The sequence below is a fragment of the Micromys minutus genome (genome assembly GCF_963924665.1).
Source record: "Micromys minutus genome assembly, chromosome: 15".
In the NCBI taxonomy this organism is placed as follows: domain Eukaryota; kingdom Metazoa; phylum Chordata; class Mammalia; order Rodentia; family Muridae; genus Micromys; species Micromys minutus.
Genome location: NC_137984.1, coordinates 18275756 through 18298419, shown reverse-complemented (window position 1 = coordinate 18298419; position 22664 = coordinate 18275756). Strand labels below are relative to the sequence as shown.

Genomic DNA, 22664 nt, shown 5'->3' with positions numbered 1-22664 from the left:
TCTTCATATAGTAAGAATTGAAATATATTGTTTTTCTATCTAAAACAGACTTTGACTTCATTCTGTCAATGTGTCTTGCCTGTCTCAAAATGCAACCTATTCAATATTCTTGGCAGTAAATCCTTTCAAACTCCATTAAGCATATACTAACTAATATATTTCCATTTACTATCTAGAAGAAATCAAATGATATGACCTAATACCCTGGAAAGGCAATTTAAAAGATCATGGTTTATTGAGCTTATATCTCTAGATTACAGATTATCATTGCAAACTTCAAGGTGGCAATATATTGAAGCAGGGTGTCACATTATATCCACAGACAGTAGCAGAGCCCAATAAATTAATGCAAGCATGCTAGTATTCATCTGGATCTCTCCAATTTACACTTCAAGATGCCCTGTGTTAGACAGTATTTTATACAAAATTAAGATGAATTTTCCAATCAGTTAATTAAAGATGATTTTTCACAGATGGGCTGTGATACAGTCAAACTTCAAGAGTTCTTCACAGATGTTCCTGTGGCTTACTCTATCTGTGAGAAGTTGGCAATTGATACTAATTATCACATAATTTCCTGTACTTTTTTAAGGAAAGACTCCCAAGTTTCAACTGGACTATATTTACCCTGATATCAAGAAAAGATATCCAAGGGATCATCCTGAGAGAACAGCTGGTTTACTCCAGCATTGAGCTGCTCTCACAAAGATTATATGGGCCCAACTGAGAACTTTTAAGTGACACTGGGAATGTATATGACACAAATCAACAACAATTAGGGTTTTGGCGTTTGGTAAACATGTTTTACTGGATTCTAACTGGTGTGTTACCAAGACAAGATACTTGAGACTACATGTCTCCAGCTCAGGGTCAAGAGAAAGAGAAAGAATTATGTTATGCATATATGAGTCCCTCTAAAAACTAATGATAAGTGCACACTCCCTTTAGCTGCATGTAACATTGTCTATTTCAAAATAAGAGTATGGTTCCTGTTTTCACAAGACATTGGTATGACTCTTATGCAGAAGAAGTCACAGTACTTCCTTTCTCTACATATAAGAACCTGGGATCTCATGAGAACTGATCCTGGTAACAACAGGGTTTTTAACCCCAACCATGCTTCTCCTAGATGCCTGGGCCCACAATCCTCACAGTGTCCTGCTGTTGATCCTGCTTCTGGGACTCAAAGGTGAGCATTCCCCAGCAATAGAAGAATCTCCCTTCCCATTGGCTACTCTCACTATTGAAAGTAAAGGACTCCAGTTAATTACCTGGACTGTAACAGGAGAGATGATCAGAGTATTGTCTTACATGAATGATCCAGAATTCTTAGCACAACTTGAACTGGCATGTGAGGTTATAGCTTTGATAAATAGAGTATTAATGACTCATCCATAACATTTTCTCCATATCCCTGTTCTTCTTGACCCTCTCCAATGAGCTTTAGTTTCTTCTATTTGTGCCATATGGGATTAGTGATACTCTGCCTGTATGTTGTCAGTTCTTTCTTTTCTTTCTTTTTCAATTGATTATTTTATTCATTTACATTTCAAGTGTTATTGTTCCTTCCCAGGTTCTGTTATGCAAAACCACTATCCCATCAACCCTGGCCCTGAGTCTATAATGGAGCTCCCATATTTACCCACCCACTACTAGCTTACTTCACTAACATTCCCTTATACTGGGGCACTGAGCGTCCACAGGACCAGGGGGAACCCCAACTATTGATGCCAAATAACACAACCCTCTGTGATATAAGCAGCTGGAGCCTTGTGTCCTGCCGTGTGTACTCTTTGGACAGCGGTTTAGGGCCTGCAAGTTCTGTGGTGAGGTTGTGGTTTGTTGATATTGCTGTTCTTTCTATGGTGTTGAAAACCTGTTCTGCTACTTCAGTCCTTCCTCTAACTCCTTCACTGCAGTCCCCAGGCTCAGTTCAGTGGTTGCTGAGAGCATCTGCATCTGTATTTTTCAGGTTCTGGCAAAGTCTCTCTGGGGACAGTTATATCATATTCCTGTCACCAAGCACTTCTTGGCATCATCGATAGTATCTGGGTTTAGTGGCTGCATATGGGATGAATCTGTAAGTGGGACAGTATGTGAATGACCTTACCTTATGTCTCTGCTCCACTCTCTCCCTGCATTCTCTTTAGACAGGAACATTTCTAGGTTAATATTTTGGAGACGGGTGTGTGGCTCCATTCCTACATCGGGGACTTTACCTAATTCTAGACATGGTCTCTACAGGTTCTTCCCTTTGATGGGTAATTTAGCTTATGCTATTTTCATTGGTACCTGGGAGCCTCTTGTTTTCTTGGAACCTGGGAGTTTTCAGTGACTACCCCCAATTCTTCAACCCCACAGGCTGCACACCTTCTTTCAATTTCCTGACTCTCTGTACTTCTCACCATCTTCTTCTAGACATGATCCTGTTCCTCTGTTTTTCTTCCTCCTCCCCCAGGTCCTTTATTCCCATTCTCTATATCTGCTAATTATTTTGTTCTTCCTTCTACATAGGTCTGAAGAATCCACACTTCGTTATTCCTTCTTTTTGGGCTTTATATGGTTTGTGAATTATATTGTGTGATTGTATTGTGAGCTTCTTGCATAATATCTAATTATCAGTGAGTATATTCCATGTGTGTTATTTTGTGACTTTGTTATCTCACTCAGGATGATATTTTCTAGTTATATCCATAACCCTCCAAATTTCATGAAGTCATTTTTTAATAGATGAGTAATACTTAATTGTGTAAATGTGCCATATTTTATCTTTATCCATTCTGCTGTTGAGGGACATCTGGCTTGTTTCCAGCTCCTGGATATATGAATAAGACTGTAATGAACATACTGGAGCATGTGTCTTTGTTATGTTGGAGTACCTTTTGGATATATACCCATGAGTTGTGTAGCTGGGTCCTCTGGTAGCACTATGTTTAATTTTCTGAGGAACTCCAGACTGATTTCCAGAATGGTTGTACCAGCTTGCAACAATGGAGGAGTGTTCCCCTTTTTTCACATCCTTGCCAGCATCTGCTGTCACCTGAACTTTTTATCTTAGCCATTATGACTGGTATAAGGTGGAATATCAGTGTCATTTTGATTTACATTTCCCTGATGACTAGGAATATTGAACATTTCTATTTTTTCTTCATTTTACTTTTATTAGATATATTTTATTTACATTTCCTATGTTATCCACTTCCCAGGACTCCCCTCCATAAACCACCTATTCCATCTTCCTTCTATTGCTTTTATGAGGGTGACCACCTACCTTCTTAACTCCTCTTGCCTATTTGCCTTGGCATTCTCCTACACTGGGGCATTGAGCCTCCACAGGACCAAGAAGAAACACATTCCATTGATGCCAGTTAAAACAATCCTCTGCTACATAACCAGCTGTAGTCATGGTACTCTCCTTGTGTACTCTTTAGATGGTAGTTTAGTGCCTGATAGCTCTGGGGTGGCGTTGTGGTTTGTTGACCTTGCTGTTCTTCCAATGGAGTTGCAAAATCTTTTCTGTTTATCAGTTTTTCCTCTAACTCATTTATTGTGGTCCTCATGCTCAGTCCAGTGGTTTGCAGTATTGGATGTATTGTTTGGCTGTTTATATATGGTTGGCATTTGCTTCTGTATTGGTCAAGCTCTGGCAGAACCTCTCAAGGAACAGCTATATCAGATTCCTGTCAGCAAGCACTTCTTAGCATCAGCAATAGTGACTGGTTTGGGGGCTGCATTTTGGATGGATCTGTTAGTGGGACAGTCTCTGGTTGATCTTTCTTTCCATCTCTTCTCCCCTCTTTCTCCCTGCATTCTCTTTAGACAGGAACAATTCAAGATTAATATTTTTGTGATGGGTGGGTGACACCATCCTTCAATTAGGAGCTGTACCTAACCTCTGGATAAGTTCTCTACAGGTTCTCTCCTTTGTTGGGTTTTTCATCTTATGCTGTTTTTACTGGGACCTTGGAGCTTATTGCTTTCTTGGAATCTGGGAGTTTCCAGTGGCTACCCCCAATTCTTCATTCCCTGAGACCGCACACCTCCTTTCAATTTCCTGACTCCCTGTACTTATCCCATCTACTCTTACACATGAGCCTGTTCCTCTTTTCTCCTCTTCCTCCCTCAGGTCCTTCATTCCCATTCTCCACATCATCTCATTATTTTGTTCTTTCTTCTAAGTAGGCCTGAAGCATGCACAATTCCATATTTTTTTGGGGGGGTGCTTTATATGGTCTGTGAATTGTATTGTGTATATTCTGAGCTTTTCCTAATATCCAATTATCAGTGAGTACATTCTATGTGTGTTCTTTTGCGATTAGGTTACCTTACTCAGGATAGTATTTTCTTTCTTTCTTTTTTTTTAACTTTATTTTAAAAAGCAAAGATAAAAGAAAAAAATTTTAAACATTTTTGCATAAATGTATACAAATACATTTTTGTCAGTGCTTGGCTTTTTTTTTTTTTCTTTCTTTCTTTCTTTCTTTCTTTCTTTCTTTCTTTTTTTTTTTTTTTTTTTTTTTTTGAAGTTCTGATACTCTGCATTAAGGTCTCACTAGTTACAATGAGCAAAAAGTACATGGAAAACAGGATGTAACACGGAATTGGTCAAAGTTTTCTTGCTGTGTAAGGATTGAGCATGACTTTTATTGTTTTGTTTTGTTTTCTTTTCTTTTTTTCTTGAACTTCACACAGTCTGTGAGTTGTTTCTGGGGCAGTCCAAGCCTCTGGGGTTAGCATCCCACTATCAGTGACATCATATTATGTCTGTTCTTTTGTGACTGGGTTATCTCACTCAGGATGATCTTCTCTAGATGCAGCCATTTTTTTAAGAATTTGGTTAAGTCATTATTTCTGATGGCTGAGTAGTACTTCACTGTGCAAATGTACCACAATTTTTGTATCCATTCATCTACTGAAGGACATCTGGGTTGTTTCCAGCTTCTGGCTATTATAAATAAAGCTGCTATGAACATTGTGGTGCATGTATCTTTGTTGTACATTGGAGTGTCTCTTGGGTATATGCCCAGAAGTGGAATAGCTGGATCTTCAGGTAGTACTATGTCCAATTTTCTGAGGTATCGCCAGACTGATTTCCAGAGTGGTTGTATCAGTTTACAACCCCACCAACAGTGGAGAAGTATTCCTATTTCTCCACAACCTAACCAGCATCTGCTGTCATCTGAGTTTTGGATCTTGGCCAATCTGACTGGTGTGAGGTGGAATCTCAGGGTTGTTTTGATTTGATTTCCCTGATGGCTAAAGATGTCGAACACTTTCTTAGATGTTTCTCAACCATTCGATATTCCTCAATTGAGAACGTTTTGTTTAGCTCTGTACCCCATTTTTTAAAAGGGTTGTTTTGATCTCTGGTGTCTAGCTTTTTGAGTTCTTTGTATACCTTGGATATTAGGCCTCTATCTGATGTGGAGTTGGTAAAGATCTTTTCCCATTCTGTTGGCTGCCGTTTTGTTTCCTTGACAATGTCCTTAGCCTTACAGAAACTTTGTAATCTCATTAAGTCTCATTTGTTAATCTTTGACCTTAGAGCTTGAGCCATTGGTGTTTTCTTCAGAAAATTTTCTCCTGTGCCTATGTGTTCTAAGGTTGTTCCTACTTTCTGTGCGGGGGGCACGCTTTTCTCATGCACTCTGCAGAGATCTCTCTGCTCCCTTGCTGCCCAGATCTCCTACTCACCAGTCTTTAAAACTTTAGGAACTGCTGGTCCAGGTGGTAAATGGGCCAAGCCCTGTTCTGTGCCCCAAAGTCGCCGGGTGGAAACCTGGATCTTATATTTTATTCCACTAATCCACGTGCCTATTTCTGTACCAGTACCATGCAGTTTTTAGCACATTTGCCTTGTAATATAACTTGAGGTCAGGGTTAGTGATTCCTGCAGATGTTTTCTTGTTGTTGAGGATGGATTAGGTATTCTAGGTCTTTTGTTTTTCCAGATGAAATTGCACATTGATCTTTGCAACTTAATAAAGAACTGGGTTGGAATTTTGATGGGGATTGCATTGAAACTATAGATTGCTTTTGGGAGGGAGGATGGCCATTTTTAAAATGTTGATTCTTCCAATCCATGAGCATGGGAGATCTTTCCATTTTCTCAGATCTTTTCTCAATTTCCTTCTTTAGAGGTTTGAAGTTCTTGTCATACAGGTCCTTCACTTGCTTAGTTAGAGTCACACCAAGGTATTTCATAGTTTTTGTGACTAATGTGAAGGGTACCTTTTCCCTAATTTCTTTCTTTACATGTTTGTCCTTTGAATATAGGAAGGCTACTGATTTGTTTGAGTTAATTTTGTATCTAGACACTGTGCTGACCTTGTTTATCAGCTGTAGGAGTTCTCTGGTGGAGTTTTTGGGGTCACATATGTACATATCATGTCATCTGCAAAGACTGATGTTTTTACTTCTTCTTTTCTGATTTGTATCTCTTTTTCTCCCTTTGCTGTCTAATTGCTCCAGCCAGGACTTCCAGTACTATGTTGAATAGGTAGAGGGAGAGGGGGCAGCCTTGTTGAGTCCCTGATTTTAGTGGGATTGCTTCAAGTTTCCCACTGTTAAGTTTGATATTGGTTGTTGGTTTGCTGTATATTGATTTTATTATGTTTAGGTATGGACCTTGGGTTCCTGTTCTTTCCAGGACTTTTAACATTAAGGAGTGTTGAATTTTTTCAAATGCTTTTTCAGCATCTAGTGAGAAGATCATGGAATTGTGTTCTTTGAGTTTGTTTATATGGTGGATTACATTGATGGATTTTCTTATATTAAATCATCCCTGCATCTCAGGGATGAAGCCTACTTGTTTATAGTGAATGAACGTTTTGATGTGTTCTTGGATTCGGTTTGCAAGGATTTTTTTGAGTATTTTTGCATCAATGTTCATAAATGAGATTGGTTTGAAGTTCTCTTTCCTTGTAGGGTTTTTGTGTGGTTTAGGAACGAGGGTTATTGTAGCCTCCAAATATGAGTTAGGTAGTATTCCATCTGATTCTATCTTGTGGAATAGTTTGGAGAGTATTGGTGTTATGTCCACAATAAATGTCTGATAAAATTCTGCACTGAACCCGTCTGGACCTGGGCTTTTTTTGGTTGGGAGGCTTTTGATGACTTCTTCTATTTCTTCAGGTGTTATGGGATAATTTAGATGGTTTACTTGGTCCTGGTTTAATTTTAGGTTCTTGTATCTGTCTAGGAATTCATCCATTTCCTCCAGATTTTCCAACTTTGTGGAGTATAGGTTTTTGTAGTAGGATCTGATGATTTCTTGAATTTCCTCAATTTCAGTTGTTATGTCTGCACTCTCCTTTTTGATTTTGTTAATTTGTATACTCTTTTTGTCCTCCAGTTAGTCTAGGTAGGGGTTTATCAATCTTGTTGATTTTCATAAAGAACCAGCTCTTGGTTTTGTTGATTTTTTTCAATGGGTCTTTTTGTTTCTATATGGTCTACTTCTGCCCTAATTTTGATTATTTCTTGCTGTCTACTCCTCTTGGGTATATCTGCTTCCTTTTGTTTTAGAGCTTTTAGCTGTGCTATCAAGTTGCTGATGTATGCTTTCTCCAGTTACTTTTTGCAATTGCTCAGAGCTATGAGATTTCCTCCCACTACTGCTTTCATTGCATCCCATAGGTTTGTGAATGTTGTTTTTGTTTTCATTGAATTCTAGAAAAACCTTAATTTCTTTCTTTATTTCTTCTTTGACCCTGCTATCATTTAACAGAGCATTTTTTTTGCTTTAATTGAAGGCAATTTTTTTAAACGACTTTATTTTGCAAAACAAAGATAAATGTACAGATTTTAAACATTTTTTGCTTAAAATTATACATTTTTGTCAGTACTGTTTTTTCAGACATTAAAATAAATTTTACATAAAACCATGTGAATATGTTTTTTAGTCAGTACTTGATTTATTTCAAGGGCTTGACAGTATGCATTGAAAACGTACTAGTTGCAATAAGCGTGAAGTACATGCAAAACAAAACGCAACATGGAAATAGTCAAAGTTTTCTTGTTTTGTGAATATATGTATATTTTTTGTTTTCTTTATTTCTTGGACTTCATACAGTCTGTGAGTTGTTTCTGGGGGAGTGCAAGCCTCTGGGGTTAGCATCACAATATCAGTGACTGCATATTATGTCTGTTCTTTTGTGACTGGGTTATCTCACTCAGGATGATCTTCTCTAGATGCAGCCATTTTCTTAAGAATTTGGTTAAGTTATTGTTTCTGGTGGCTGAGTAGTATTCCATTGTGTATATGTACCACAATTTTTGTATCCATTCGTCTTCTGAAGGACATCTGGGTTCCTTCCAGCTTCTGGCTATTATAAATAGAGCCTCTATGAACATTGTGGTGCATATATCTTTGTTGTGTATTTAAGTGTGTCTGGGGTATATGCCCAGAAGTGGAATAGCTGGGTCTTCAGGTAGTACTATATCCAATTTTCTGAGGTATCGCCAGACAGATTTCCAGAGTGGTTGTATTAGCTTGCAACCCCACCAACAGTGGAGAAGTGTTCCTATTTCTCCGCAGCCTCGCCAGCATCTGCTGTCAACTGAGTTTTGGATCTTGGCCAATCTGACTGGTGTGAGGTGGAATCTTAGGGTTGTTTTGATTTGCATTTCCCTGATGGCTAAGGATGTCGAGCACTTTCTCAGATGTTTTTCGGCCATTCGGTGTTCCTCAACTGAAAATGATTTCTTTAGCTCTGTACCCCATTTTTTAATAGGGTTATTTGATTCTCTGGTGTCTAGCTTTTGAAGTTCCTTGTACACCTTGGATATTAGGCCTCTATCTGATGTGGTGTTGGTAAAGAATTTTCCCATTCTGTTGGTTGCCGTTTTGTTTTCTTGACGATGTCCTTAGCCTTACAGAAACTTTGCAATCTCATTAAGTCCCATTTGTTTATCTTTGACCTTAGAGCTTGAGCCATTGGTGTTTTGTTCAGGAAATTTTCTTCTGTGCCTATGTTTTCTAAGGTTTTCCCTACTTTCTCATCTAATAGTTCCAGTGTATCTGGTTTAATGTGGAGATCTTTAATCCACTTACACTTGAGCTTTGTACAAGGAGATAAGAACGGGTCTATTTTCATTCTTTTGCATGTTGAGTGCCAGTTGGACCAGCACCATTTGTTGAATAGGCTGTCCTTTTTCCATTGAATGTTTACTGCTTTTTTGTCAAAAATCAGGTGACCATATACATGAGAGCTCATTTCTGGATCTTCTATTCTATTCCATTGATCCACTTGCCTATTTCTGTACCAGTACCATGCAGTTTTCAGCACAATTGCCTTGTAATATAGCTTGAGGTCAGGGATAGTGATTCCCGCAGATGTTTTTTTGTTGTTGAGGATGGATTTCGATATTCTAGGTCTTTTGTTATTCCATATGAAATTGCACACTGATCTTTCCAATTCCATGAAGAACTGGGTTGGAATTTTGATGGGGATTGCATTGAATCTGTAGATTGCTTTTGGTAGGATGGCCATTTTTAAGATGTTGATCTTTCAAATCCATGAGCATGGGAGATCTTTCCATTTTCTGAGATCCTCCTCAATTTCTTTCTTTAGAGGTTTGAAGTTCTTGTCATACAGGTCCTTCACCTCCTTAGTTAGAGTCACACCAAGGTATTTCATAGTTTTTGTAACTATTGTGAAGGGTACCTTTTCCCTAATTTCTTTCTCCACATGTTTGTCCTTTGAGTATAGGAAGGCTATTGATTTGTTTGAGTTAATTTTGTATCCGGCCACTTTGCTGAACTTGTTTATCAGCTGTAGGAGTTTTCTGGTGGAATTTTTGGGGTCACTCAAGTACACTATCATGTCATCGGCAAAGAGTGATGTTTTTATCTCTTCCTTTCCGATTTGTATCCCCTTGATCTCCTTTTGCTGTCTAATTGCTCCAGCCAGGACTTCCAGTACTATGTTGAATAGGTAGGGAGAGAGTGGGCAGCCTTGTCGCGTCCCTGATTTTAGTGGGATTGCTTCAAGTTTCTCGCTATTAAGTTTGATGTTGGCTGTTGGTTTGCTGTATATTGCTTTTATTATGTTTAAATATGGGCCTTGGATTCCTGTTCTTTCCAGGACTTTTAACATGAAGGGGTGTTGGATTTTGTCGAATGCTTTCTCAGCATCTAGTGAGATGACCATGTGATTTTGGTCTTTAAGTTTGTTTATATGGTAGATTACATTGATGGATTTCCTTATGTTAAACCTTCCCTGCATCCCAGGGATGAAGCCTACTTGGTCATGATGAATGATGGTTTTGATGTGTTCTTGGATTCGGTTTGCAAGGATTTTGTTGAGTATTTTTGCATCAATGTTCATAAGTGAGATTGGTCCGAAGTTCTCTTTCCTTGTAGGATCTTTGTGTGGCTTCGGTACGAGGGTTATTGTAGCCTCAAAAAATGAGTTGGGTAATATTCCATCTGATTCTATCTTTTGGAATAGTTTGGCGAATATTGGTGTTATATCCCCAATAAATGTCTGATAAAATTCTGCACTGAACCCTTCTGGACCTGGGCTTTTTTTGGTTGGGAGGCTTTTGATGACTTCTTCTATTTCTTTAGGTGTTATAGGGTTATTTAGATGGTTTACTTGGTCCTGGTTAAACTTAGGGACCTTGTATCTGTCTAGGAATTCATCCATTTCCTCCAGATTTTCCAATTTTGTGGAGTATAAGTTTTTGTAGTATGATCTGATGATTTCTTGAATTTCCTTAGTTTCAGTTGTTATGTCACCACTTTCCTTTCTTATTTTGTTAATTTGGATACTCTCTCTTTGCCCTTTAGTTAGTCTGGCTAGGGGTTTATCAATCTTGTTGATTTTCTCAAAGAACCAACACTTTGTTTTGTTGATTTTTTCAACGGTTTTTTTTTTGTTTCTATTGGGTCTATTTCTGCCCTAATTTTGATTATTTCTTGCCGTCTACTCTTTTTGGGTATATCTGCTTCCTTTTGTTCTAGGGCTTTTAGCTGTGCTGTCAGGTTGCTGATGTGAGCTCTCTCCAGTTTCTTCTTGGAAGCACTTAGGGCAATGAGTTTTTCTTTCAATACTGCTTTCATTGCATCCCATAGGTTTGGGTATGTTGTGTTATCATTTTCGTTGAATTCTAGAAAGTCCTTAATTTCTTTCTTTATTTCTTCTTTGACCCTGCTATCCTTTAACAGAGCGTTGTTTAGTTTCCATGTGTATGTGGGCATTTTTTTGTCTTTGTTGTTGTTAAAGACCAGCCGTAGACCATGGTGATCTGAGAGGATGCATGGGAGTATTTCAATCTTCTTATATCGATGAAGGCTCGTTCTGTGTCCAGTTATGTGGTCAATTTTTGAGAAGGTGCCATGGGGTGGTGAGAAGAAGGTGTATTCTTTTACTTTATGATAGTATGTTCTGTAGATATCTATTAATTCTAGTTGGTTCAAAGTCTCTGCTAGTTTTGCAGTGTCCTTGTTCAGTTTCTGTTTCCCTGATATGTCCATTGGTGAGAGTGGGGTGTTAAAGTCTCCCACTATTATTGTGTGGGGTGAAATGTATTTTTTGAGCTTTAGTAGAGTTTCTTTTATGAATGTGGGTGATTCTTTATTTGGAGCATATATGTTAAGGATTGAGAGTTCCTCCTGAGAGATTTCCCCGGTAATGAGTAAAAAGTGTCCTTCTTTATCTTTTTTGATAACTTTTGGTTGGAAATTTACTTCATTCCATATTAGAATAGCCACTCCAGCTTGCATCTTGGAGCTGTTTGCTTGGAAGTTTTTTTCCCACCCTTTTACTCTGAGATAGTGTCTCTCTCTGTCTCTGAGATGAGTTTCCTGTATGCAGCAAAAGGCTGGATTTTGTTTATGTATCCAGTCTGATAGTCTATGTCTCTTTATTGGGGAGTTGAGACCATTTATGTTAATAGATATCAAGGAATAAATGTTTCTGTTTCCTGCCATTTTATCTTTTTTGGGTTGAGTTGTGTCTGTGTTTTTTTTTCTTCTTTTAGTTTTCTTGTTTAGGAGTTTTCTTGTTTTTACTAGGCTGTATTTTTCCTCCTTGTATTGGGTTTTCCACCTATAATTCGTTGTAGTGCTGGGTTTGTGGTCAGATATTGTGTGAATTTTGATTTGTCTTGAAATATCTTTGTCTCTCCATCGATGGTGATTGATAGTTTTGCTGGGTATAGCAGCTTGGGCTGGCACTTGTGCTCTCTTAAGGAGTGCATGATGTCTGTCCAGGCTCTTCTAGCTTTCATAGTCTCTGTTGAGAAATCGGGTGTGAGTCTGATTGGTCTGCCTTTATATGTTACCTGACCTTTTTCCCTTACTGCTTTTAGTATTCTTTCTTTACTTTGGGCACTTGATGTTTTTACTATTATGTGTTGGGAGGTATTTCTTTTCTGGTCCAACCTATTTGGAGTTCTGAAGGCTTCTTTTATGCTCGTGGTCATCTCATTCTTGAGGGTAGGGAAGTTTTCTTCTATGATTTTGTTGAAGATATTTACTGTGCCTCTTAGTTGATACTCTTCTCCCTCTTCTATTCCTATTATCCTTAGGTTTGGTCTTCTCATTGTGTCTTGTATTTCCTGGACATTTTGGGTTAGGAGCTTTTTGATTTTTGCATCTTCTCTGGCTGTTTTGTCTATGTTTGCAATGTTGTCTTCTGCCCCCGAGATTTTCTCCTCGATCTTTTGTAATCTGTTGGAAATGCTTGCTTCTGTGACTCCTGATTTCTATTATTGGTGCTCTGACTCTAGGGTTATCTCTTTTAGTGTTTTCTTTATTGTGTCAATTTCTGTTTTATTTTCCCTCTTCCATTTCTTTATTTCTTTGGTTCTGTTTTCGTCTCGTTCTTTGAGTTCTTTGAGTGTTTTTCTTGTTTCTTCTTTAAAAGCTTCTGAATCTTTTTGCTTTTCCTCCCTTTCTTGTTTAAGTAACTCTATCAGCGTCTTGAGGCATGATTTCAGGTCTGTGTCTTCTTTCTCTGGAGTGTTTGGAATTCCGATGTTTGCTACTATCGGAGAGCTGGGTTCTGGTGTTGCTAGATTGTCTTGGTTTTTTTGGGATATACTCTTTCTCTTACCTCTTGCCATTTTGTTGTCAGTGATATGTTCTTGCCTTTTCCTTGTATCTGGTCTGTGTCCCTGGTACACTTTCCGTGTGCACTCTGCAGAGATCTCTCTACTCCCCGGCAGCCCAGGTTCCGGGTGGCAGCTGGGCCAGGCTCCCCTCCGTGTCCTGAAGCCGCCTCCGGGTGGGAACAGACGTTCCTAAGATCTGTTCCTGGTCACAGATGCTCAGCCTCTCCGAGCCACCTTTCCGGCTGGCAGGTAGGGCCAGGCTCTGCTCTGTGTCCCTCCGGGTTGTAACAGAAGTTCCTAAGATCTGTTCCCACTCATTGGATCGTGGAGGACAGGGCAGGTCAGGGCAGGGGGTGCCCTTTCTGTGTGCACTTTGCAGAGATTTCTCTGCTTCCCCGCAGCCTAGGTCTCCCACTCACCAGTTGCTCAGCCTGTTCGAGCCGCCGAGCATTTTTTTTTTTTAGTTTCCATGTGTAAGTGGGCTTTTTGTTGTCTTTTTTGTTGTTAAAAACCAGCCTTAGACCATGGTGATCTGAGAGAATGCATGGGAGTATTTCAATCTTCTTATATCGATTGAGGCTCGTTCTGTGTCCAATTATGTGGTCAATATTTTAGAAGGTGTCATGGGGTGCTGCGAAGAAGGTGTATTCTTTTACTTTTGGATGGTATGTTTTGTAGATATCTATTAATTCCTGTTGGTTCATAGTCTCTGCTAGTTTTATAGTGTCCTTGTTCAGTCTCTGTTTCCTTGATCTGTTCATTGGTGAGAGTGGGGTTTTAAAGTCTCCCACTATTAAGTGTGGGGTGAAATATATTTTTTGAGCTTTATTAGGGTTTCTTTTATGAATGTGGGTGCTTTTGAATTTGGAGCATATATGTTAAGAGTTCCTCTTGTTAGATTTCCCCGGTAATGAGTAAAAAGTGTCCTTTGTTATCTTTTTTGATAACTTTTGATTGGAAATTTACTTTATTTGATATTAGAAGAGCCACTCCAGCTTGCTTCTTGGGGCTGTTTGCTTGGAAGTTTTTTTCCCACCTTTATACTCTGAGATAGTGTCTGTCTTTGTCTCTGAGATGAGTTTCATGTATGTAGCAAAATGCTGGATTTTGTTTATGTATACAGTCTGATAGCCTATGTCTCTGTATTAGGGAGTTGAGTCAATTTATGTTAATAGATATCAAGGAATAGTAGTTTCTGTTTCCTGCTTTTATTCCTTATGTAGGTTGAGTTGTGTTTGTGTCTCTTTCTTCTTTTGATTCTCTTGCTTAAGAGTTTTCTTGGTTATACTAAGATGTATTTCCCCTCATTGTATTGGGTTTTCTACCTATAATTCTTTGTAGTTCTGGGTTTGTGGTCAGATATTTTGCAAATTGAGATTTGTCTTAAAATATTTTCATCTCTCCATCTATGGTGATTGATAGTTTTGCTGGGTATAGCAGCTTGGGCTGGCCCTTGTGCTCTCTTAGGATGTGCATGATGTCTGTCTAGGCTCTTCTAGCTTTCATAGTCTCTGTTGAGAAATCGGGTGTGATTCTGATTGGCCTGCCTTTATATGTTACCTGACCATTTTCCTTTACTGGTTTTAGTATTCTTTCTTTGCTTTGGGCACTTGGTGTTTTGACTATTATGTGTTGGGATGTATTTCTTTTCTGGTCCAACCTATTTGGAGTTCTGAAGGCTTCTTTTATGCTCGTGGTCATCTCATTCTTAGGGGTAGGGATGTTTTCTTCTACAATTTTATTGAAGATATTTACTGTGCCTCTTAGTTGATATTCTTTTCCCTCTTCTATTCCTATTATCCTTAGGTTCGGTCTTCTCATTGTGTCCTGTATCTCTTGGACATTTTGGGTTAGGAGCTTTTTGTTTTTTGCATCTTCTCTGGCTGTTTTTTTCTATGTTTACAATGTTGTCTTCTGCCCTCGAGATTCTCTCTTCCATCTCTTGTAGTCTATTGGAATTGCTTGCTTCTGTGACTCCTGATTTTTTTTTTAGGTGTTCTACCTCTAATGTTATCTCTTTTAGTGGTTCCTTTATTGTGTCAATTTCCGTTTTAAATTCCTTCTTCTATTTCTTCATCTCTTTGGTTCTGTTTTCGTCTCGTTCTTTGAGTTCTTTGAGTGTTTTTCTTGTTTCCTCTTTAAAAGCTTCCGATTCTTTTTGCTTTTCATCCCATTCTTGTTTAAGGATTTTTATCATCGTTGAGGTATGATTTCAGGTCTGCATCTTCTTTTCCTGGTGTGTTTGGCATTCCAATATTTGCTGTGATGTGAGAGCTGGGTATGGTGTTGTCAGGTTGTCTTGGTTTCCTTGGGATATATTCTTTCCCTTTCCTCTTGCCATCTTTTTGTCAGTGATATATTTTTGCTTTTCCCTTGTATCAGGTCTGTGTCCCTGGATCTTTCCTTGTCCAGGTGGTGGATGGCCTGAGCCATGTTCTGTGACCCAAAGCAACCGGGTGGCAACAGAATTTTCAATGCTGGGTACCTCGTCCTTAGGTCTGGCAGGGCAGGGGCAGGTTTTCTGTGTGCACTCATCAATGGTCTCTCTTCCCTCGCTGCTCAGATCTCCTTTTCACCAGGCCTTAACCTTTTGGAACTGCTGGTCCATGTGCTCGATGGACTGAGATCTGTTCTGGGCCCCAAAGTCGCCAGGTGGCAACTGAGGTCCCAATGCTGGGTTTCTGGTCCCTGGATCAGGCAGGGCAGGGGCATGCTTTCTGTGCACACTCGGCAGAGATCTCTCTGCTCCCTGGTTGCTCAGATCTCCAACTCACCAGGCCTGCCAAGAAGGTTTTAATGGCAGGATCCAGATATACATGCTTCCTCAGAGGCTCTGCCAGAGTCATACAGATACAGCTGAGGATGCTTGCAACTAACCATCTGAAGAAACACAGGGACCCCAATAAAGGTTCTAGAGAAAAGACCGAAGGAACCGAAAGGGTTTGCAACCTCATGAAAAGAACAACATTATCAACCAACTAAACCTGCCACAAATCCCTTTGAGTAAAACACCAACCATCCAGCACACATATAAAGACCCATGTCTCTAGTTGAATATGTAGAAGAGGATAGCATTGTCTGGCTTCAATAAGAGATGAGGTTTTTGGTCCAGTCAAGGTATGTTTTTCAGTGTTGGGGAATGTGAACCACTGAAGTGGAGAGGGTGCACATTCATGTAAACAGGTGGATAGGGAGGGGGAATGGGATATAGATGTGGGAAAAATATTTTAAATGTAAATACAAAAATAGCCAATAAAATTATTTTTTTTTAAAATAGGCTTTATCCCTAAGATGCGGGAATGTTTGAATATACAGACATCCATCTACATAATTTCCTATATAAGCAAACTCAAAGGAAATAAATGTGATTATCTCATTTGAATGTTGAGAAAGAATTTGACCAAATTCAACACCCCTTCATGTTGAAAGTCTTGGAAAAATCAGAAATTCAAGACCCATATCTAAACATAGTAAAAGCAATATACAGCATACCAGCAGCCAAAATCAAACTAAATGGAGAGACACCTGAAATAATCCCACTAAAATCAGGGACTAGACAAGGATGCCTACTCTCTTCTTACTTATTCAATGTAGTAATCCATTCCTAGGCAAAGAAAATAGACCACAAAAGGCTGTCAAAATGATACAATTTGGAAAGGAAGAAGTCAAAGTATCATTATTCACAAATGATATGATAGTATACATAGGTGACCCCAAAATTCCATCAAAGAACTCCTACAGCTGATAAATAGCTGTGGCAACATGGCTGAATATAAAATCAACTAAAACAAATCAGTAGCCTTCCTCTACTCAAAGGATAAACAGACTGAGAGAGAAATTAGAGAAATGATACCCTTCACAAAAGTCCCAAATAATATACAATAACATGATAGAGCTCTAATCAAGAAAGTGAAATTTGTATGACCAGAATTTCAAGACTCTGAAGAAAGAAACTAAAGAAGATCTCAGAAGATAAAAAGATCTGCCATGCTCATGGATTGTCAGGATTCATACGATAAAAATGGCCATCTTACATAAAGCAATCTACAGATATAATGCAAACCCTATCAAAATTCCAACTCAATTCTTCATAGTGTTAGATCAATGTTCAAATTCACTTTGAATAACAGAAAACCCAGGGTACCCAAACCCATTCTCAACAATGAAAGAATTCTTGGGTAATCACCGTCCCTGAACTCATGCTGTATTACAGAGCAATAGTGATAAAAACTGCACGCGGTATTGGTACAAAGACAGGAAAGCAGATCAATGAAAAAAATTGATGATTCAGAAATGAACCCACACACCTATGGTTACTTGATGTTTGACAAAGTGCCTAAAACTAACCAAGTGGGAAAATGTAGCATTTTAAAGAAACAGTGCTAGTCCAACTGGAGGTCAGCATATAGAAGAATGTAAATTGATCTATTTTTATCACCATGTAAAAAACTCAAATCAAGGGGATAAAGAACCTTTATATAAAAGCAGATGCAATGAAATTTATAGAAGAGAAAGTGGGGAAGACCCTCAAAGACATGATCACTGGAAAAAATTTCATAAACAGAACACCAATGGCTGGTACACTAAGATCAGAAATTGCCAAGTGGGATACCATAAACTTGCAAAGTTTCTGCAAGGCAAAGGACACTGTCATTAGGACAAAACTGTAAACAACAGAATGGGAAAAGGTCTTTGCCAATCCTACATTTGATGAGGACTAATATCCAATATATACAAAGAACTCAAGAAGCTAGATAATCAAATAAATGTATTAAAATATGGCTGGTAAAACTAAACAAAGACTTCTCAACTGAGGAATATCACGTGGCTAAGAATCACCTAAAAATGTTCAGCATCCTTAGTCATCAGGGAAATGCAAATCAAAACAATCTTGATATTCTACCTCACAACAATTATAGTGGCTAAGATCAAAAACTCTTGTGACAGGAGATTCTGGTGAGAATGTAGTGTAAGACGAACATTCTGCCATTGGTGCTGGGATTGCAAGATGGTCCGATCACTCTGGAAATCAGTTTGGAGGTTCCTTAGAAAAATTTGACATAATACTACCTGAGATCCAGCTAGACCACTCCTGGACATGTACCCAAAAGATGTTCCAACATATAAATGAGACACATTCTCTATTATTTTCATAGCAACCTTGTTTGTAAAAGCAAGAAGCTGAACTCAACCAAAATGTCCTTAAACAGAGGAATGGAATCAGAAAATATGGTATATCTCCACAATGGAGTACTACTCAGCTATTAAAAACCATGACAACATGAAATTTTTAGGTAAATGGATGAACCTAAACAATATCATCCTGAGAGAGGTAACCCAAACACAAAAACAAACAAGGAAAAGAAAAAAGCCAATCCACTCATATTAGGACCCACTAATAAATGGATATTAGCCCAAAAGCTTGGAATAACCATGATAAATTCACAGACCACATGAAGCTTAAGAAAAAGGATGACTAAAGTGAGGATGTTTCAGTCTGTCTTAGAAAGGGGAACATAAATATTCTTAGAACAAAACACAGAGACAAAGTTTGGAGCAGAGACTGAAGCAAAGGTCATCCAGAGACTGCCTACCTGGGGATCCAGTCCACATACAGCCACCAAACACAAAAGATATTGCAGATGACAAGAAGTGCATGCTGATAGGATTCTTATATAGCAGTCTCCTGTGATGCTCTGTCAGAACGTGTCATATACAGAGGAGGATGCTAGCAACCAACCTCTGAACTGAGCATGTAGTTCTTAATGGAGGAATTAGAGAAAGAATTGAAGGATTTGAAGTGGTTTTCAACCCCACAAGAATAACAACACAAACTAACCAGAGCTTCCAGAAACTAAACCACTATCCAAATTGGACACATGGATGGACCTATGGCTTCAGTTGCACATGTAGCAGAGGATGGCCTTATTGGGCATCAATGTGAAGTGAAGCCCTTGGTCCTGCCAAGGCTAGATGTCTCAGTGTAGGGGAATGTCAGCCTGGGTAGGTGAGAGGGGTGGGTGGATGTACACCCTCAAAGAAGCAGGGAACTGGGAATGAGATAGGTTGTATGAAGGGGAAACATGTGGAATGTAAATAAAATATATCAAAGATACACTGCAGGTATGACTCTTACCTCTTACGGCTGTCGTAGCCTTCACCTGAGCAATGGATATCTATATTTATAGCAGGAGTTTTCAGCTATGGGGTGGTGTAGAAGTATAGGTGTGTGTTGGTGCCAGGAGACAGCCATCCCTGGAATGATTTGAATTGGGACATGTCATTGGACATAGAGGTAGCTTTGAAGGCATGTGGTCTCTGGCCTTCTTTCCTTCTAACTATACAAGATAGTTGCTTATAACATCTAAAATATCCTAAAAACCTTTCTTGTTTATTCTGTGTTTAAAAAACACTGGCTTGGGCTATTAATCCCTGTTGCCTAGCAGCATGGAGTTGAGTATAATTTTTATTGATTTGCTTTATACTTTGTCCAGGCAACCAGAACCTTTTCTGATGAGGCTTGTCAACACTTTGTGACTCAGAGGAAAGAAAGGAAATTAATTTAAAGGCTATATATACATATATATGTATATATATGTATATATGTATGTATGTATGTATAAATATATATATATATATATATATATTTATACTCCCACACTCTGACTAGGCCTACGTCTCTTTTATAATAAGGTCTACAAGCATTCATGAATGCTTACATGCAGAATATTCCTTCACATGTACATATAGACAAACAGCTATAAAGATCTGGATGGATAGATAGATGAATGGATAGATGAATGGACAAGGCAGAGCTTTCTTAGTAAAACCATCCAACAACATATGATAGCAGCAACCTATAACATAGAGGTTCAGTAGAGTTTGAGCTACTCTACTCATGAGGCACTTGTGTCAAGCTTCCAGCACCTGCAATGAAGATGTCCCACCCATTCCCAGCAGCCAAGCCCTTCAATTCCAAAAACTCTCGAGTCTTTGACAAAGATATCAGTGTTGAACATGTTGAACGATTTGTTTTAGAATTTTTTGCAAATGTTGTCTCCAAAACTCCAGAAAATTTTCGTGCACTGTGTACAGAAGAAAACTGCACTGGATCCACAACATGGAAACCTCACAATTTTAAAGGACATCCTTTTCACTGAATTATTAATGTTGGACCCACATGGCCCAATGATCAGGGTGTCCACTGCACAGAGACACAGATAGATTGAGACACCGATATCCTTTTCAGCCATTTCTGTGACTTTTGGGCCCCACATTCCTCCCTTTTTTTGGATATTTTATTTCCATCTTGAAATTATAGGTTATTCTGGTTTAATTCTTAATATTGTTGTCTAAGCATCATAACATGAACTGTACTTATGTGTTTTCTGATTAAAAGCTAGCAAGCAATTTAAAATGCAAGGCCCGAAGGTCAAAAGCAACAGCAGAATGATCAAAGGTCTTATCAGAATTGAAACTAAAGTGACCCCCATGCTGTAAAAAACAATAGGTCTAGCCCTCTCCTGTTCTGTAGCACTACCTCTGCCGGGCAATTGAGTGACTTCAGAAGTGGGGACTAGAATCTTTTTATATTCTGAAAAAAAAATGTTTGCTTAATAAGGATAAAACTTTTTTAAAACTGTTGTACCCTGATTATATATTGGAAAATGTATATTACTGTCTACATGGTACCTGATGTGTTTCCCTTGATATTTGTCATTGTTTACATAACAGTGCTGATACAGGCTCCTTCTCAATAAAGAATAAAGTGTTATAAAATACAGTGAATTTCATTAAAAAATAGAAAGCAGAGACCTCTTATATTCATTCCCCATTGGTATAATAGTTACATAATCACATCCAACATTATTATAAGAGAATTTCCCTAGGCCACAATTACAGAAAATTAAACAGAAGGAATTACTGGATGAAGCATGATAATTTCATACAAAATTAGGGGTTTTGTCAGATTCCTGCAACCTTCCAGGTATTGGTGTTATTCAAATACCTCTTCTGTACTATATTCTTGTATTAAAATGTCCAAGTTAGAGGAACTATGTTCATGTACATGGTGAGCTCTAGTGAGTAACCGGGTTTTTTTGTTTGTTTGTTTATAACTACAAATTTGTGGATCTTGTGTTTTTCCATCTGATGGTCAGTAACTGATGTTTTCTGCAGGAGCTGATATGAAAGAGCTGAAGGTGATCCAGCCTGAGAAATCAGTTTCTGTTTCTCTTGGAGGGAGAGCTACTCTGAATTGCACAGTGACATCTCTGTTGCCTGTGGGGCCCACCATGTGGTTCCGGGGTGTAGGACAGAGTAGACTCTTGATATATAATTTTGGAGGAGAATACTTCCCAAGAGTAACACAACTTTCAGATACTACAAAGGGAGACAACATGGACTTTTCTATCAGCATCAATAATGTCACTCTTGCTGATGTGGGTACCTACTACTGTGTGAAGTTCCAGATTAAAGCTGTTGGACCTGACACTGAGTTTCAGTCTGGAGGTGGCACTGAGTTGTTAGTATTTGGTAAGTACTACATTTTTTTTATTCTTGATTTCTCTGCCAGGTAGAAACAGTTTTTAATACTCTGTAAACAACAAATAAGAAACAAGAGTCAAAGAGACCCTAATATAAAATGTTTACTTTATCCCAATTCTGGACATAGGAAGCTAAGAAGAGAGGACATACTATGTGTGAGATGTTTCTCCTTCTAGATAATGAGTGTAAATTTGTACATTCGTCTTCCTGCCCTACCAAACTTACATTTTTCAATCTATCTTAGATTCGTAGTTGGCTTTTGTGAGATGGATCATAATGTGAGCTGGTATGATTCTTTTTAAGTTTATATCAAATGAATTAATTCACAATGTTAGATTTTTTTATTTTATCAGACTAGGAAGATGTGAGACAATATTTTTCAATGTGCTCACACTCAATTTTTTTTCTTTTCTTCCTTGTTTTGACCATTGTCCTTGACCTTCTGATCAAGTAATGCTATTGTATCTGTCTATAGATTTGTAATTTTTCATAAAATTTCAAATTCTTTGTATACTTTTTAAACTATGTCTAATTTACATTACATCCTTTTTACAACTTTATTTTAAAAAACAAAGATAAATGTACAGATTTTAAGCATTTTTTGCATAAAAGTATACAATACATTTTTGTCAGTACTTGGTATTTTTTTTAAAGGTTTGATAGTGTGATTACGATCTTACTAGTTACAATGAGCATAAAGTACATGTAAAACAAGATGCAACCTGGAAATAGTCAAAGTTTTCTTGGTGTGTAAAGATTTTTTTTTTAAATGAGAAAACCGTACATGTAATACAGGGTGTAACCTGGAATTTGTCAATGTGTTCTTGGTGGGTAAGGATTGAGCATTACTTTTTTTTGTTTTGTTTTGTTTTCTTTTTTTCTTGGACTTCACACAGTCTGTGAGTTGTTTCTGGGGCAGTGCGAGCCTCTGGGGTTAGCATCCCAATATCAGTGACTGCATATTATGTCTGTTCTTTTGTGACTGGGTTATCTCACTCAGGATGATATTCTCTAGATGCATCCATTTTCTTAAGAACTTGGTTAAGTCATTGTTT

The 22664-nt window shown here is 38.3% G+C and overlaps 1 protein-coding gene across 1 annotated transcript in view; it reads left to right on the top strand.

Moving 5' to 3' along the window:
• The first annotated feature begins 1079 nt into the window (after positions 1-1079).
• LOC308430509 (signal-regulatory protein beta-2-like) overlaps positions 1080-22664 on the top strand; it is a 34412-nt gene continuing 12827 nt past the window's right edge. The window contains exons 1-2 of the mRNA XM_080929652.1: positions 1080-1189; positions 21241-21597. Coding sequence (XP_080785778.1) covers positions 1117-1189; positions 21241-21597 — 430 coding nt within the window. The 5' untranslated portion in view covers positions 1080-1116. The remainder of the gene's footprint in view (positions 1190-21240; positions 21598-22664) is intronic.